The following is a 15259-nucleotide window of genomic DNA, read 5'->3' on the forward strand; positions in this document are numbered from 1 at the left end:
GTCTCCGAGGGGCTGCAGGCAGCAGGACTTAGGGGGTGGCTGGGGTGGACCATTTGCTAATGGCAGGAGTCCCAGTCATCCCACAGCTCGTTTCAGCTGGGTGCAGAGCTCTGTGAAACCTCTGTGGGGTGCAGATGCTCCTCACCTGGGTCTTTCCCCCTTTCCTGCTCCGGTGTTGGATACCTGTGCGAAGGGGATGTGAAATCTGACTGTGGGTTGCTTTAGTGAGCACAGCAAGAGTCTCCTGCTCCTTGCAACTTCAGTTCTCCTTTTTCTTCTGTTTTTGTTTTCCAGAGTCGGAAGCATGCCAGCAAAGTCCGCCTCTATTACATGCTTCACCCCGTCGACGGCGGCTGCCCGGCGAAAAAGCTCCGGTCAGAAAACGTGGGTACAATCCAAGTCCCTGTTTATTCAGCTGCTTTGTGACTCACTGACTCTGGGCCACAGCGTTCTCTCTGTTACGGGCACAGGTGATCAGGTGCCCAGAGGTAACATTCAGATTAGCTGAAATGCAGAGTAGCTGGAAATAATTTTCAATAAACCGCACGAGAATTATGCGCATCAGCAACAGGGATCGCATTTTTGGTTATTGGATGTTCTTTCGTAGGACAAAACATGCTGGTAGCAGGTGCCCAGGGCTGACTCCATTCAGTGTGGTGGCTGGGTTTGCTGGTGAGCACCTGAGGCAGGTGATGGGGGTGATGGAGGCTCCGGGAGTGGGGTGGTGGCCACTTTGGGGTTGCTGTGCATGGAGCAGCACTGGGGTGAAGTTCCCAGCACGCAGCATCCAAACCAGTTCGGTGTGACTGGGGCTGAGCACTATTGATATTTACTGAGATATCTTCTAATCAGAGGGAGAAGGGTGCAGATTTTGCCCAAGGAATCTGAAAGCTCCTTCACACAGTAATTAAAACATTAGTGTACATTTCTGTTGCACATGGAGTACTTGCAGTTGCAATCTGCCCCTTGACAACAGGATCTCACTGCATTTTCATTGAGTTATTAATGACAGTGTGAAGGGCTCAGTGGGCAGGCACATACAGACTGGGAACATGATCCTCCAAGGGGTTTGATTGTGTCTAACAAGGAACCACATACTGCATGTGCATCTCAGCACAGGGATATGGAGGACAGAGAACCAACCAGACCTCAAATAAGTCAAAGTTGAACTATTTCCCATTTTTTTCTGAAAGGCAACATGGAGAAGGAGTGTAATTCTGTGTTTGCTGATGCTTGTGCCAAGGGAAACCCTAGTGGGGGGTGGATTAGTGAGTCCTCGTGCTCTAGGTGAATGCTGGGCTAGGCCAGACCTAAATTCTAAAATTATTTGTGTTATGAAAATATAGCAGGGAAAATCTGCCAATGTTTACAGCTCAAAGTGGGCTCGTTGCTGATCAGATATTACCCAAGCCTTTGCATTTAGAGAGAACAGAACTGTTTAGGACATCTCGAATGCTGCACAGTGACATCCCTGCCACGGACACGTGTGGCTGTGATCCCAGCAGTGTCACTGGGCCGTGGCACAGCAACTCTAATGAGTATTAGAAATAGTCCACGAAAACCAATTAAATTCGTGCAGAAGTATCTGCAACTTAAAAAAATGAATATTTGCCTTTTTTTTTTCCCCATCAGAACTGTTCCATGGCTGTGTGCCATTGGGTTTGTGTCCTGCTGAGCACGAAAACAGCACCTTGTCCCTCTGGCAGCAGGAGGGAGAGGCAGCTGCAGTTGTGGAAACTCGGTGCAATGGGATCGGAGGCAGCATTTGCTTCCTGACCTTCCTGTGAGGTGAAGGGTAGTGCTGTTTGCTGTTTGAGGGCTGCAGAAACACCCTGCGTTCCCAAAGCACCCGTTAGCCCTTTGGAGTGAGAAGCAGGAGGCTCATACAATTAGTCCTGTGCTGGATAAGGACTCGGTTGCTGTGCTCTTCGTTATTGGTTTAATTTTGTGTGGAGGAGGGGAAAAAAACCTCATGGCTTGACCTTCCGTTTTAAATTTCTGCTTAACATTTCAGCTGAAAGTCATCTGAGAAGGTGTCAGGGCCCTGCTGAAATCAGGAGTCCTTTCCTCAAGTCCCAGGATTGGTAAATCAGGTTTAATCAGCCTTTTCTTGCTGCCTTTAACTAACAGGACCCTGTTTATGATCAGAACAGACATGATGAAAATGTCTGATGTGTTATGAAACATGTTTTTCGTCATAGGAGAAAAGCCTTCAAATCCTTTCTAGCCCTACTGGTACTGTAGGATAGTAAATTGCTTTAACCAGCTTCGGGAAAGGGCTCCTAACAGTGAGGATGAATGGTCTGAGGGAAGGCAGCAGGATATTAGATTCTGTGGCTGAGGTGATGTGTGTCCTGCCAGGCAGTGCTGGGGGTGGTGGAGCCAAGGGCTGCCTCGGGAGGCTCAGCCTCAGCCCCCCATCAGTGAGGAAATCACAGTCCTGAACCCTTCTGGGGCAGAACTGACCGTGTGCTGTAGCTGAAATCTTCAGCACCTCCACTGAGACTAAGGTGGTTTTAGGGCCAATGTTCTTACTGTGTCTTTTGTACCCTACCACAGGTTTGCAACCAAAGTACCCAGTACTGGTTTAATGAAAGAAATCAGTGATGGAAGACTTTAATTCATTCTCCAGCAGGTTTAAATGCCCACAGAGACACAGCTGGGTGGTGGTAGCCGGGGTCTCCTGGGTCATCCCATCCTCCCCAGGCTGCCAGTGGCTCTGCTCCTGCCAGAGTGGGGACTGTGGGACATGTGCTGACCTTGTCACACCCCCACACTTCACTTGGGGCTTGTTGTTTCTCAGCATGTCCAGACTCAGTGTTTCAGCTTTAGGGAGCCATAAACTGGCTCTTTTCTTGTGCCATGAGAAAAACAGGCTCCAGAATGGCAATGGCCTGAATTTCCTATGGAGCGTTACAGAAAGCAGCCCTTTAATAGCAGCACCTTCATACACAGAAAATTAACCCAAATTTAAAAGTTATTTTGCAGTGCTTTCAGTGCTGTGGTTTATACTACTGTATTCAAGGGCTTGTATAATCTTTTCTTCTTAGTAAAGCCTAGGAAATGAAGACAGCAGATTTGTATCTGTGGAATAAAAATCCTTACTTTTCCTGTGGATTGCTTAAGGAACACCCAGCAAAGGGCTGCAAGTGCCTGGCCCTGTGTGGGGATTATGCCTTTTAGCAACTTGTTAACAGGCAGCAGAATAACTGAAGTTAATTCTGTTGGATGTACGAGACTGGCTTTGAAGTTTCTAATATCACAAAAAGAAGCCCTATAAATTACGCTGGCTCGGCACAGCTGTGGAGGAGGGGGAAGAGGTGGGATGCCAGTTTTGGGAGATGGATGCTCTGACTCCCAGCCCGTGGTGTGTTCTGTTGTGTGAAGCTCCTGTGCTGCACTGTGGTGAAGGTTCGGCTGGAGAAGGCTCAGGGAACGAGGGGTGGAAATGTTCCCTGGCTGGGACTGGCAGCAGAGGGTCAGGGAGCTGCTGGGTGGGTGTGTGGCAGCTCAGAGGAGCTGTCAGTGCCCGTTCACCGCTTCAGCCCGGGCTGGCACGGGAGCTGGGCAGGGATGGGCAGGGATGGGCAGGGATGGGCAGGGATGGGCAGGGATGGGTGGGTGCATCCCCGGGGACCAGGCGCTGCCCTGTGCCCCGGCTTGGGTGTCCTGGCAGACAAGGCGTGTGATTTCACCAGCTGGCTGCACAATCCTGTCAGCGCCGTGTCATTCAGGGGGTGACAAAAGACACCCGGCTCGGCTTTCCCCGGCCCCTCCGGTTACAGGTAAAACAGCCGCTGACAAATGAGACGGCATAATTACCCTTCAGGGCTGAGCAGCCTCTGGCTCCGTGCAGGGCCTGGAGGGTGGAGGAGGGAAGGGAGGGGATGTTGGAGGAGGGAAGGGAGAGGATGCTGCTGGCAGAGGATATGAACGTGGGTAAATGCTTAATAACACCTGAGCCCAAACACCTCGTGCACCCTGCTGAGGAGGAGCGGTTCTTGGTGTGTGCAGCTGGCTGTGAGGGAGCAGAGGTCTGTCATGTGTGTGCAGAGGGACTCACAGACCCACCAAGAGTTTGGGGGTGACCCTCCTCCCCTGCCCACTCACTGAGGTGCCCACCCAGAGACTTGGGTGAGCTATGCAGTGAACTGTGGGTCAGTGTAAGTGGGACCCTGGGCTCTACGTGAGGTGTTGGAAGGGTCTCTGAGGGGGGTTTTATTTTCTTCTTTTTAACTGCAGTCTAGCTGAGAAAGTAGGTTGGAAAGGGAAAAGTGTCACTGAAGAGCAGCCCTGGCAGAGGAAGAGACCCTGGTGCATTAACACCGAAGTGTATCAGCTTTTCAAACGAGCTCTGTTGGAGGCTCTTTATATGTTGCCACCACTGATGATCAATAGAGTCTGGAAATTTTTTACTCTGCTCTTAACTTTCAAGTGATTTCCCTTTGAAGACATAAAATATCTTGAGAGAAAGCTATTTAAAAGAAGTGCAAATTATACTCAGAACAGTACTAATCACCTCTTGAGATTTCTCCCTAAGGTTTAAGTTGATTTACAGTTATCAACAACAAAAAAAGTGATGAAAATCAGTCATTTTTCTAATAGTGCTTTTCTAGGGGAGAAGATGACCTTCAGTGGTGGGTCAGGTGGGTAGGTTCACCCAGAGCTGGTGTCAGATCCTGCTGAGGGGGCATGCATGATTCTGGCCAGTTCATTTGCTTCTCCCACCTGCACAGAGGGTTGTGCCCCCCAAGTCCTGTCCCCCAGGGGTTCTGGGGTCTCCTACAGAACTGCCTCAGGGGGAAGTGCTGCTGTCAGAGGGCAGGGAAAGCTCCAGGTCTGCGGGAGCTCAGCCAGAGAACAGGAATAAAGGCTGAGGGAAGGGAGGCTGGGGGATGTGCCAGGAGCCCTGTGGTTGTGGGGGACACAGGTACAGGCTGAGCAGAGCAGGGTGAAGGTGCTGGGCAGTTGGAGGTGTCCCCCGGGCAGGGCTGGGACCGGGCAGGAGTGAGGTTCAGAGACACGAGGAAGGGAAACCTCTTGGCAGCCATGGCCTTGGCATAACAACCTGGATTCCTCTCTTCTTTCTCCGTGACTGTGCTCGGTGGGCTTACACGCCTCTTTTTTTGTCTGTGTTTTTGTCTTCACCCAGGGCAGTGATGGTGACTCAGTGGATAAGAACAAATGCTGCACACTATGTAACATGTCCTTTACCTCAGCAGTGGTGGCCGAATCGCATTACCAAGGGAAAATCCATGCCAAAAGGTTAAAATTGTTGCTAGGGGAACAACCAGCATTAAAGGCCACAGGTAGGTGCAGAGGCAGCGAGCGGAGCAGGAGGGGCTGGCACGGGGGGCACGGTGTGTGCAGGCAGAGATGGGCACAGCCTGGATGGCTGAGTGGTGGTGGCTGGCAGCAGCAGCTGTTCCTTTGTGTTGCTGTCATAACAACCTTTAAAAATTGCTGATGCTCGTTATTGTCTGCTTTGTTCGTGCAGATGAGGGGTTTGTCAGCCGGGGCTGGCCCTGGTGTGAGAGCCCTGTCTGTGGCTCCACGCTTCCCAAGGGTTTTTGCTTGTGGAAGACAAAGTCTCTGCTGGGCACAGAGGGCCAAGCCTGGCTTTAATTATCAGCAGTTACTCAACAGCTCCACTAATATGTTTAATAAACCTTTGGTGTTGCTGTACAGAGCAGAGCATAAGCTGCGCTTACCTCAGAGGGAAATCCAGGCTTTAAAAACTCTTGGATTGATTGTCTCTTGATTTTTGCCCAGATGGGTTTTGTGCTTTCCTCCACAGTGATTCCACTAATGCAAGCCTATTAACTTTCACATTTAAAAAGTCAAATGTTGGAATCGGATAATTTAACCATCTTATTGTTTGCTTAACCATAAAGTCCCTGAAAAACGCTGATAATCTGTGGAAAAAAAAATAATTCCTCTGTTGTTGTGGGAACCGAGAATGCTCGAGCAAAGCACTCCCTGTTCTCCAGGAAGGATCCCTGGGCTGAGGTCCTGCAGGCAGATGTGACCCAGAATTGCTGCCCTGGGCCCTTCCATTTCAGGGAATAGCACAGAGAGTGATTCCCATGTAAGCTGATGATTTGGATTCTCCCATGGGGACTGTGCAGGCAGGTACAGGGACCACAGGGTCCGGCCAGGGCAGGGCTTGCCAAGGGCTGCAGCCTGGCACTGTGTTTTGGTCTCACTTTTGAATCATCTGGATCAGCCTCACAAGGCTCTAAGTGAACCACACTTGGTGCTCCAGAGTAATGGGCTCTTCAGCCATCCTAATCACTGGGAAGGAGTAACTCAAGGACTCATCAGCTCTTCCAGGCACTTGATCTGGAAGATGAAGCTGAGCTCAGGAATACATTAATAAGCATCTCCTTGCTCTCCAGGAGTTCTCAGAGATGAGATGAGATGTGCTGGACACAGCATTTTTCTGGGCTTCCTAAAATCACCCAGCATTTTTCCACTGGATTTTTGTCCCAGTCCTTTGTGTCTGGCACCAGGGAGCTTTAATTCTCTCAGACAGAGCTTCAGAGACTCCAGTGCTCGTGAGTCTTGGGAGACAGCTAAGCACAGCCCTGAGTGTGCTGGATGCTCCTGGGGAAGATATTCTGCTGCTTGATATTCTGGGGTTTCTGTCTCATCAGTCCTGAAGAAAATCACATCTAGTCTCAGTCTCCTTGCAGAGATACACCTTCCCCTTCACTGTTACCATCCAAATGGAACACAAATCTCTCGTTCTCTGCTGGTGCTTTCAGGAAAGGGAGAAGTGCCCCAGCAGTCGGGTTTCTCACAAAAACGATGTCTCATCATGACAGCGAGGTAGTTGTGATCTTTCCTGTTGCTCTGCTCTACAAGGTTGTACCCCTCAGAGGCTTTATGTCACTGCCATTGCTGACGAATTCCTCTAGTCATCTCCAGCATCCTCTGTCAGCTTGCATCCCATCATCACCAGGAGCTATAAACCAAAGAGTTGTGGGGGAAAAAGCTGCTGCCTTCATTGATCCGAGCACAGGGGCCTGCAGGGATTGTTCCAGGCAGGTGGCAATAGTCCTGGCTTTGGGACACCAAGGGGGGCAGAGTAAATGGCTTTTGGGTTTGGATGCAAGGATCTGTCCAGCAGTGGCTGGAGTCTGCCTTAGTCCCAGATTTTTGGGATTTCTTCTGAAGAAAACCGAGTTTCCCCAGTGCCCCCTTGTTGTGGCTCAGTTATTTCTTGTCCTCATGCTGGGTTCCTGGAGCGTGCCAATGGAAAAGTTGGGTGCCATTTAAATCCAGCTCAGAATAAAAAGCTTTGGATGTGAGAAAGAAGTCAAACGTTAGTTCATCGCTGGAGTGCTAAAGTGTTTCTAACTTTGTATTTTGCCTCTTGCAGCAAAGTAAGACTTTCTCACTTCCCTCCCACAGTGAAAGGGAGCGTAAGGCAGACTGTCATGAGCTATTTAGCATTTTGAAACACTTGAAATAGTCAAACTCGCAGCTTTTATGTTTGTGTTTTAGATGGAGAAACATTTTTAACGTTTGACGTTTTGTGAGTGTTTATTATTAATTTTCGTGTTGCTGCTCAGGAATGATGGCATTTGCTGTTCTGCAGCAGTTATGTAGCACATATCAAACCAATGAATCCACATTTGGGGAGAAGTCAGTTTTCATCTGTTTCTCTTCGGGAGGATTTGGTGAATTTGGGACGTTTGCATTAACTGCCAGGCCAGCTCAGCACACCTTAGGAGTGGTGGGGGTTGTCAGTGGGACCTGAGGAGTGTGACTTCACAAGCAGGTGTTTTGTGCTGAGAGGAAATCCCTGCCTGGGGCAGCCCCGCTGTGGTGTGGGCAGGGGGTCCCCGCCGTGGGGCTGCAGCCCACGGGTTCAGGGGGAGCCAGATGTGGTGGTGGGCTTGGAGCAGGGCCGGGGGGGGCATGGGGGGCTCTGGTGCCACCCCACTGCCAGCCTCCTGCCAGCCTTTGGGGCAGCACAAGCCACCAGCCTGGGGAGGGCTCAGAGGCACAGCCACGGGCTGCTGGGCCAGCCTGGGGCTGAGAGCAGAGATGCTGCTGTCGGGTTCCCTTAGTGAGTGGGAGATGTAACTCCTGCAGACACCACCAGCTCCGTGAGCTTCAGCCTCCCTGGTTCCCCTCCGGCCTCAGGGAACGTAGAAACAGGGGGAAAGCTGACCAAAAGGGTGGATAGATTTAACTTCACAGCCTGGGGCTTGCAGAGCAAGTCAGATCTGTCAGAGCTCCGGGGCTGCCAAAGTCTCTGGTTGTTTATAGTGGTCTGAACATCTCTGCAGCTCAGTCTGGTGCCCCAGCACAGCCCAGCCCTGTCCCGGGGCACTGCAGAGGGTCCCCCTGGCATCACTGGGGCTGTTCCCAGTCCCTGTGGCATCACCGGGGTCTGGGCATGGACCCCTTCCTGCAGAGGGGCTCCTCAGGGAGTGCAGAAACGTGTCTGCAGAAGGCAAGCTGTGCTTCTTTTTGTGAGCCAAGCACCTGCAGAGTCTGTGTGATCCCAGTTCGGAGAGGCAATATTGCAGTTCCCTCATTTTTTTCCTAGTGGCTGTGCTGGCCCCTGGCTCTGCTCTCCTTGTGCCTGCAGTTCTGCCACGTGCACCTTGGAGGGGCTGGGCTGCGTGTCTCCTGTAGAAACTGTAGGAAAGGTGTTGTTTTTAGGAGCCAAATCCAGCTGGGCCCTGCCTGGCCCTGCCCCTGCCCGGAGCAGCTCTTCAGAACTCTGATACCTTGGCAGTCGTCACCAAAAACAATAGAGGCTTACAAACCCCTGGAAACTGAGAAGGTTGTTAGTAATGTTATATGCAAGATAGAATTTCCTCGAAGGAAGTTAATCGACGAGCAGGTCAGCAGAAGATTTATAACAATATTAACTTTCTCAAGCCGTGGAGTCAATCACAGTGGGCTCCAGGCATGACTGTGTGCCTAAATATATCCCTGTGTTGCCATTCCTGGTGTCAGACACTGAGGTGGGTTTGGCATTCTCTGCCCTGTGTGCTCATCAGGGCTCAGCTGGATCACCTCCTGATCAAAGGGAGCCACCACGTGCCTCTCGCCACCTCCAAATGTGCCTATTCCAGTGCCACGGAGAGAGCAGGCTGTTAATTATTTAGGGAGCAGACATTTCATCTGGAAAAGAAAAGGAAAACCACATAAAAGGGAATTTTTGAACCAAGTGTGATAATTAAGTGCTCGTCATTGTATATTTTTGTATTGCAGTGTTGTCTGAACTTTATTTTACTTTAAACTGTTTTTTCGTGGCTCTGTGACTTGCACTGTACAAAGTTGGGGAACTGTGTTGAACAAGGTGCACTCCATTATATAAAGACTAATCACCCATTTTTATTTGGAATGACTGGGGGGTCATCTTTGTGCTCCTGGAGGGGCTGGAAAATGGAATTAAGTTAAGATCAGGGTTGCTGGTACCTGACAATTCACAATGTGAAGGTCTTTGAAAGATGGGACTGACTATTGAGTATTCTTTTTTCATCTGTGACAATTTACAATGACTACGGCTTTCCCTGTTCTTTCTGAGACCAAATAAATTAAAAAATAAGAATCCTGAGATAGTGATAAATCTGTCTCTCTGTCGTGAGAAGGAGATGGCTCTGCATGGTATATTTATTCTCCATCGGTGATTTTTCCTTGGAGTAGCAATTCGAGCAGGATAAGTTTAGCAGATTTAGTCACAACAGTGGTAAGAAGTGTAACTGAACTGAGAGCATCCTCCTTCCCCAGCTACTGAAACGCAGAAAGCCGAGGAACAGTCCTGGGCTGTCCTTTCATGCTGCTTTTTTTAATGAGAAGTGGTAGATTTCCAAGCAGTGCCATCCAAAATATCCACTGGGACCCTGTAACTGCTGCTAATTATTCCCCGTGTCTAATGTGGGATCTGCCTCGGGCTCTGCTGTTACTCAGGCAGCAGCACAGGCCTGGAAAGCTCGTGTCTGAACGTTGCCTTTCTTGCAGAAGCCGCCCTGGGCTCGCTGAAGGCGCCGCACACGGACAGTCCCCCGGCGGTGCCGTCCCCGCCGCAGCGCCGGGACTCGGACAGGTACTGCCAGCTCTGCACAGCCTGGTTCAACAACCCCATGATGGCACAGCAGCACTACGACGGCAAAAAGCACAAGAAGAACGCGGCCAGGGCTGACCTCCTGGAGCAGCTGGGCAAGACCCTGGACCTGGGGGAGCTGAGAGGTGAGGGAGCGGCACGTGGAGATGGGGACCTGCTCCCCATGGGATCTGGCAACCCTCGCCCGCTGTGGTCACTGCTGCCCTGCTCCAGTGGTGCAGGGACCCCGGGGTCCTGTTACTGCTTCGTGAGGTTCCCACTTCGGTGAAAAAAAATCCCCTGCTCCAGGGTGCCAGCCTGCAGTGTTAGCAGCATCCTTTCGAAGTTGTTTCCTAGGTATCTCTTCTGCCTCCTCCTAAAATAGTCCCTTCCATTGGCACACACGCCTGTCCTCGAGCAAGTGTGGCCCATCCCTGGGAGAGGAGAACACGTTGGAGCGCTTGGCCCCACGGGGACAAGGGGATGGGAAGATGTTGCTGGAGGCAGAGCACTCCCTACATGTCCCTGATGGAGAGTGGGACAGAGCTGTCTGCTGTGATTTAATTAGTGCTTGTAAAACACTGCGGTGGCCCCGGGGCCACACAGCCAGAGGAGCTGAGCACTTGCTGCAGGGATGTTAAACACAAGTTTTCTGTGTTCCTGCAGAAAGGAGAGCAGCCTTCCTCTGTCTGTCTGTCTGTCTGTCTGTCTGTCTGTCCTTCTGTGCTGGCCCCACAGGGAGGGGCTCTGGCACCTGTAGGGTCCCTGTGGGGGCTGCACCCTGGGATCACACAGGTTTGGGCTTTGCACCCTTCTGGGAGCTGCTCTCGTGCAGAGCAGAGCCAGAGCCCCCCGGGACCCCCAGGCCCTCCCGAGCCTGGTGGGAGGTGATTTGTGCCGTGTCCAGGACTGAATCCTGACAGAGCACAGGTTTGCTCTGAGGGGCAGGCACAGGAGAGGCACGAGCCTCTTGTCTCTGAGGTCTGGGTTATGATCCCCTGTGCAGACCCAGGCAGCTGAGGGAGAAGGGCAGGTTTGATTCAGAGCCATGTGGGAGAGGTCTGGTTTGCCAGTGAGGCTTTGCAATAACATTTTAAAATACCTGGTTTTTTTTTTTCTTGCTAAATGAAATAATTTCCCTTTAGATACTAATGACTGTACAATATATTGTGCATTTCTTGATCTCCCATAAACCTTGTAATGGTTATCCAGATCCTCCTGTGCTACCTAGTGTGACTCACGGTGTCATCAATGATTCATGGGGCTGAGTCACTGCCCGCTGCTGGAAGGATGTGGGAATAAAACCTGGGACAATACCATGGAAGTGCTCGGTACTTTGAACTGTGCCAAGCTCCAGAGTGGCCGAGGATGTCATTAACTGTAAATAAATCAGTTGTGAAGTGTTTTAGTCATTTAGCTTGTGCCCGGGAGAGTTGAAATTGGAGGCCTTCACAGCCTCATCAGCCACTGGTTTTTACCCTCCCGGTGGTGCTGTGCTTGGCTGGGGTTTGCAGCTGGGTCCAGTGTGGTCCCTCTGGAGCTGGGGGTGGCAGGAGAGGGGACAGCAGAGCTGTCCTGGCTGTGTGTGTGCCTGGTGCAGGGGAACAGCTCTGGCCCTCTGGTTGGACGCTCCAGGGTGCTGTTTTGGGGGCTGCAGCCTGTGGTGCTCCCCAGCACCAGGGAGGTGCACAGCCAGGGAGCCAAAGGGGCTGTCCCTGAGCCCATCCCTGAGCCTGTCCCATCCCTGAGCCTGCCAAGCTGGGAAAGCTTTTTTCCACTTTTTCTTAACTAGGCCATGTCCATCTGTCCATCTCTCTCCCTCCAGAGATGCTCTCCTGGGCGCCCTCAGCTGCCAGCCCAGAGCAGATCCTTACAGGTGTTGAAGGCAGTGGCTGCCTCAGTTTTCCCTGGAACGCAAAGTCATCCCCTTCCCTTCCTTCCCTGGTGGCTTCTCCCATCACAGCTTAAATATTAATTCTATTTTGACTAGTGTGGGAGACGAACATTTGATGCATTGTGTGAGCCTGGAATAAGCAGTGTCAGTTGAAGTACAACATTTCAGCAGCCTTTGATGTTGTGATAATGGCTGTAATAAAATATTTATTGATAAATATGAACGTGTATTTGGAGAAATAAGAATAGAGATGTATTTTTGGACAACTGATATTTATAGGAAACAAAAACATTGATTCTTCTCACCAAGTGCTCATCTTGCAATTTTTAAGTCTTATTTTCTTCTCAGAAATGAGAAAGAGGGAAAAAAAGAAAAAGGAGAAATGAGCACCATTTCTGCAGTGTGTGTGGTGTGTTGAGTTAAAGCTGCAGCACAGGGGAGTGCACAGGCACAAATCCCTGGGCTGAGTGGAGGGCAGGGTCCAGCCCTCTCTCTCCGAGCAGCTCTGTGTGGTTTTCCAGCCGTGGCACTGAGCTGCTCCAGGTCCCCCTGCTCCCAGGGCTGGCCTGGAACCCCCTCTGCTCCTGCTGGGCAGGGAGGGATGTGGGCATAGACTGAAAGAGGGAGAAATTAGGAGTTCTCTTCCTGCAGAGCTGCCTCCCCTGGCTACCCCTGAACCCTGGCACGGATCATAGAAAGACAAAACCTGGTGGGTACCAAACCTCAGATTCCAGGCTCTGCCCCCACAGGCAGTGCCTGTTCAGCAGCAGGAGTGGCTGTGGCTCGGGTGGAGGCACTGGCACGGCTCCATCTGGCAGCTCTCGCCCTCCCCAGCCTGTGCCAAGCACAGGGAGGGAGAATGGCAGGTTTTCTCTGTCAGGTCACACCTCACCAGTTTCAGTCCATGTCTGGTGTCCCCCATGGCCGAGCTCTCGTGTTCCCTCTCCGAGGCAGGTTGGCTCCACAGGGGCAGGTGGTTTGTAATGGACTCTGCCTGGTGCTGGGGCTGAGTCAAACTCTGCAACAGGTGCCCTGAATCCCTAAAAGAAAGCACAGCAGCCTCTGCAGTACAGCAGGACAAGGGCACAGGGATGTTGTCACCTGGAGCCTTTGTGTTCTCAGGTGTATTGGCAGTGTTGCAGATGCTGTCTTGCAGAATCAGGCAAAGAGCTGAGTTTCATTTTCTATCTCGTCTCATAATTTCTTTGTATGCCTTATAAATACTTCTCGTTCTGTTCTGTCACTTGTGGTTAGTAAGAAGCAGTTTAACAAGAACTCCCCTGGAATGGGTTTTAATGCATTTTATGCAGAATGACATTAATGACTTGGCTTGTTAATATTTCATTTAATGGGGATAGGAGGACATTCAATTTTACATGAATGCATGTCACGCTGCAGGGGAGGGAATGCTGATGTGTCATGAGGATGCAAAAGGGAATGTGAGCACAGCCAGAGCCCAGCAGCTCCTGGCACAGGCTGCTCGGGCTGGGACCACCTTCCCATTGCAGATGGCCCGTGGGGTTGAGCTTCAGTTTTATGGAACCAGTTTCAGCCAAGTAGCAGCTTTGGTGAGCTCCGGTGGGATGAAGTTCTGGTGGTGCTGGTGTCCTGGAGGTGGTTACTGCACAGCCAGAGCCTGGTTAATTAACACTCTGGGTTCTCTCCGCAGGCCTGAAGCGCAGCTACACCTGTAACATCTGCAGCGTCACCCTGAACTCCATAGAGCAGTACCACGCGCACCTGAAGGGCTCCAAACATCAGACCAAGTGGGTATTGTCACGCTGCTCCCCTGGGCTCCAGCCAGGCCGTGTCTGCTGGGCTGCAGTTGCCTGTCACGGTGTTTGCACTCCAACAGCCTGGTCAGCAGAGGAGCTCTGGGGGCTGGGCTGTGCTCGGGGGGCTCTGAAAACACAGAGGCCCCTCCAGCTTGAGGAACACGTGGGCTTCCTGGAGTCCTGCTGGCTTGTGGTTAATGATACCAAGTTTGCAGCTTCTTTCATGTGTGAAACCTCAGAAGAGACACCGGGAGTGTAATGGGATTAGGTGTTTCCCAGTGAAACTGTTTTTGCTGTGATTTAGAGCAATTATGCATTACCCAGCTCCGAGAACTGGGGGGAGTCTGCTCTGTCAATTAGTACAAATTATTAAAATGAAGTGATGAAGATACATGGTACCAGAGAGTAGATTAATAAACTAATCGCTCTTAATGCACTTACATGTGAGCTTTGGGAACTGTTTCAGGCTGGAGCACTCAGGACTGCCCAGATTAGGAGAGGAATATAAAGGGATATACCTGAAGTGCTTCAGGTAGCTTTGAGGGCAGTCTGAAAGGTGAGCAGGATGAGCAATAACCACTGATGGCTCATTTGGCTTAAGCCAGCAAAGGATAAACCCAGCCCTTCCCCAGATGATGTTGGACCTTCCCAGATTATTATTGACAGATTCCTTATTATTCACGTGAGTTCTGTCCTATTTATTCAGGGATTTTGGATGTCTGTCAGATGTGGTGACCCAGCACACCTGCCAGTGCAGGTTGTTGTGGAGCAGAGGGCTGGGGCCAGGCAGAGCTGTGGCTTTGGGCTGTGCCAGGAGCAGTCTGAGACCTTCAGCAGCAACTTTGCTGCCTCCATCTCCCTTTTTCCTCCAGCACTTCTCCCTGGTGGGCTACCCCTGCTTGACCAGGTTACAGTGGGGACAGTGTGGACAGGGTTGGGGTCTGTACCCAGTGCAACAAATTCCCACTGCTGGAAAATAGAGCTGAGAGCTCTTCCCGTGGGAAACCTGGAATGAGAGCATCTGTGCTGAGCTGCCTGGGCCCAGAGCTGTAATTTATCCTTCCCCTGCCAGTCCTTCTGAGCCTGTATGATTATTGCTGTGGTGGCTGCTGGTATTACTGTGAAGGATAAAGGAGTTCATCTCAAACCACAGCAGCCTCATGGATGGGAAATAGAGATGTGCAGAAAGATGTGCCACCACTTTGCAGTGCCAGGAGGGTACCTGGTCCTCTGGGGTATCCCCACACCTGCTCCGATGTGCAGTCTCCTGCAATTAGCAGAGATGAAGAAATCTTAATTTCTAGTGCTGGGGATGAACACCTTGGGAAGTTATTTGTGCTGTGGCTGTTGTAGGAGTGCTGTGGCTGTTGTAGAAGTGACTAATGGCACGTGTGCCCTCGGCTCAGCCCGTTCCCAGTGCAAAGGGATGTGCTGGGCAGCGCAAACAAGGGATTTTGGCAGGGCTGCATCTGTGTTTCTGTAGCTTTCTCCGAGCAATTACCTCCTCTATACAAAGAGAGA

At 51.2% G+C, this 15259-nt stretch overlaps 1 protein-coding gene across 1 annotated transcript in view; it reads left to right on the forward strand.

The window, feature by feature from the left end:
* Window positions 1–15259, forward strand: part of ZMAT4 (zinc finger matrin-type 4) — a 45304-nt gene that overhangs the window by 26029 nt on the left and 4016 nt on the right. The window contains exons 3-6 of the mRNA XM_017831931.1: window positions 295–384; window positions 5153–5309; window positions 9988–10215; window positions 13633–13729. Coding sequence (XP_017687420.1) covers window positions 295–384; window positions 5153–5309; window positions 9988–10215; window positions 13633–13729 — 572 coding nt within the window. The remainder of the gene's footprint in view (window positions 1–294; window positions 385–5152; window positions 5310–9987; window positions 10216–13632; window positions 13730–15259) is intronic.

Source organism: Lepidothrix coronata, unplaced genomic scaffold, assembly GCF_001604755.1.
Source record: "Lepidothrix coronata isolate B3197 unplaced genomic scaffold, Lepidothrix_coronata-1.0 Scaffold197, whole genome shotgun sequence".
Taxonomy (NCBI): Eukaryota; Metazoa; Chordata; class Aves; order Passeriformes; family Pipridae; genus Lepidothrix; species Lepidothrix coronata.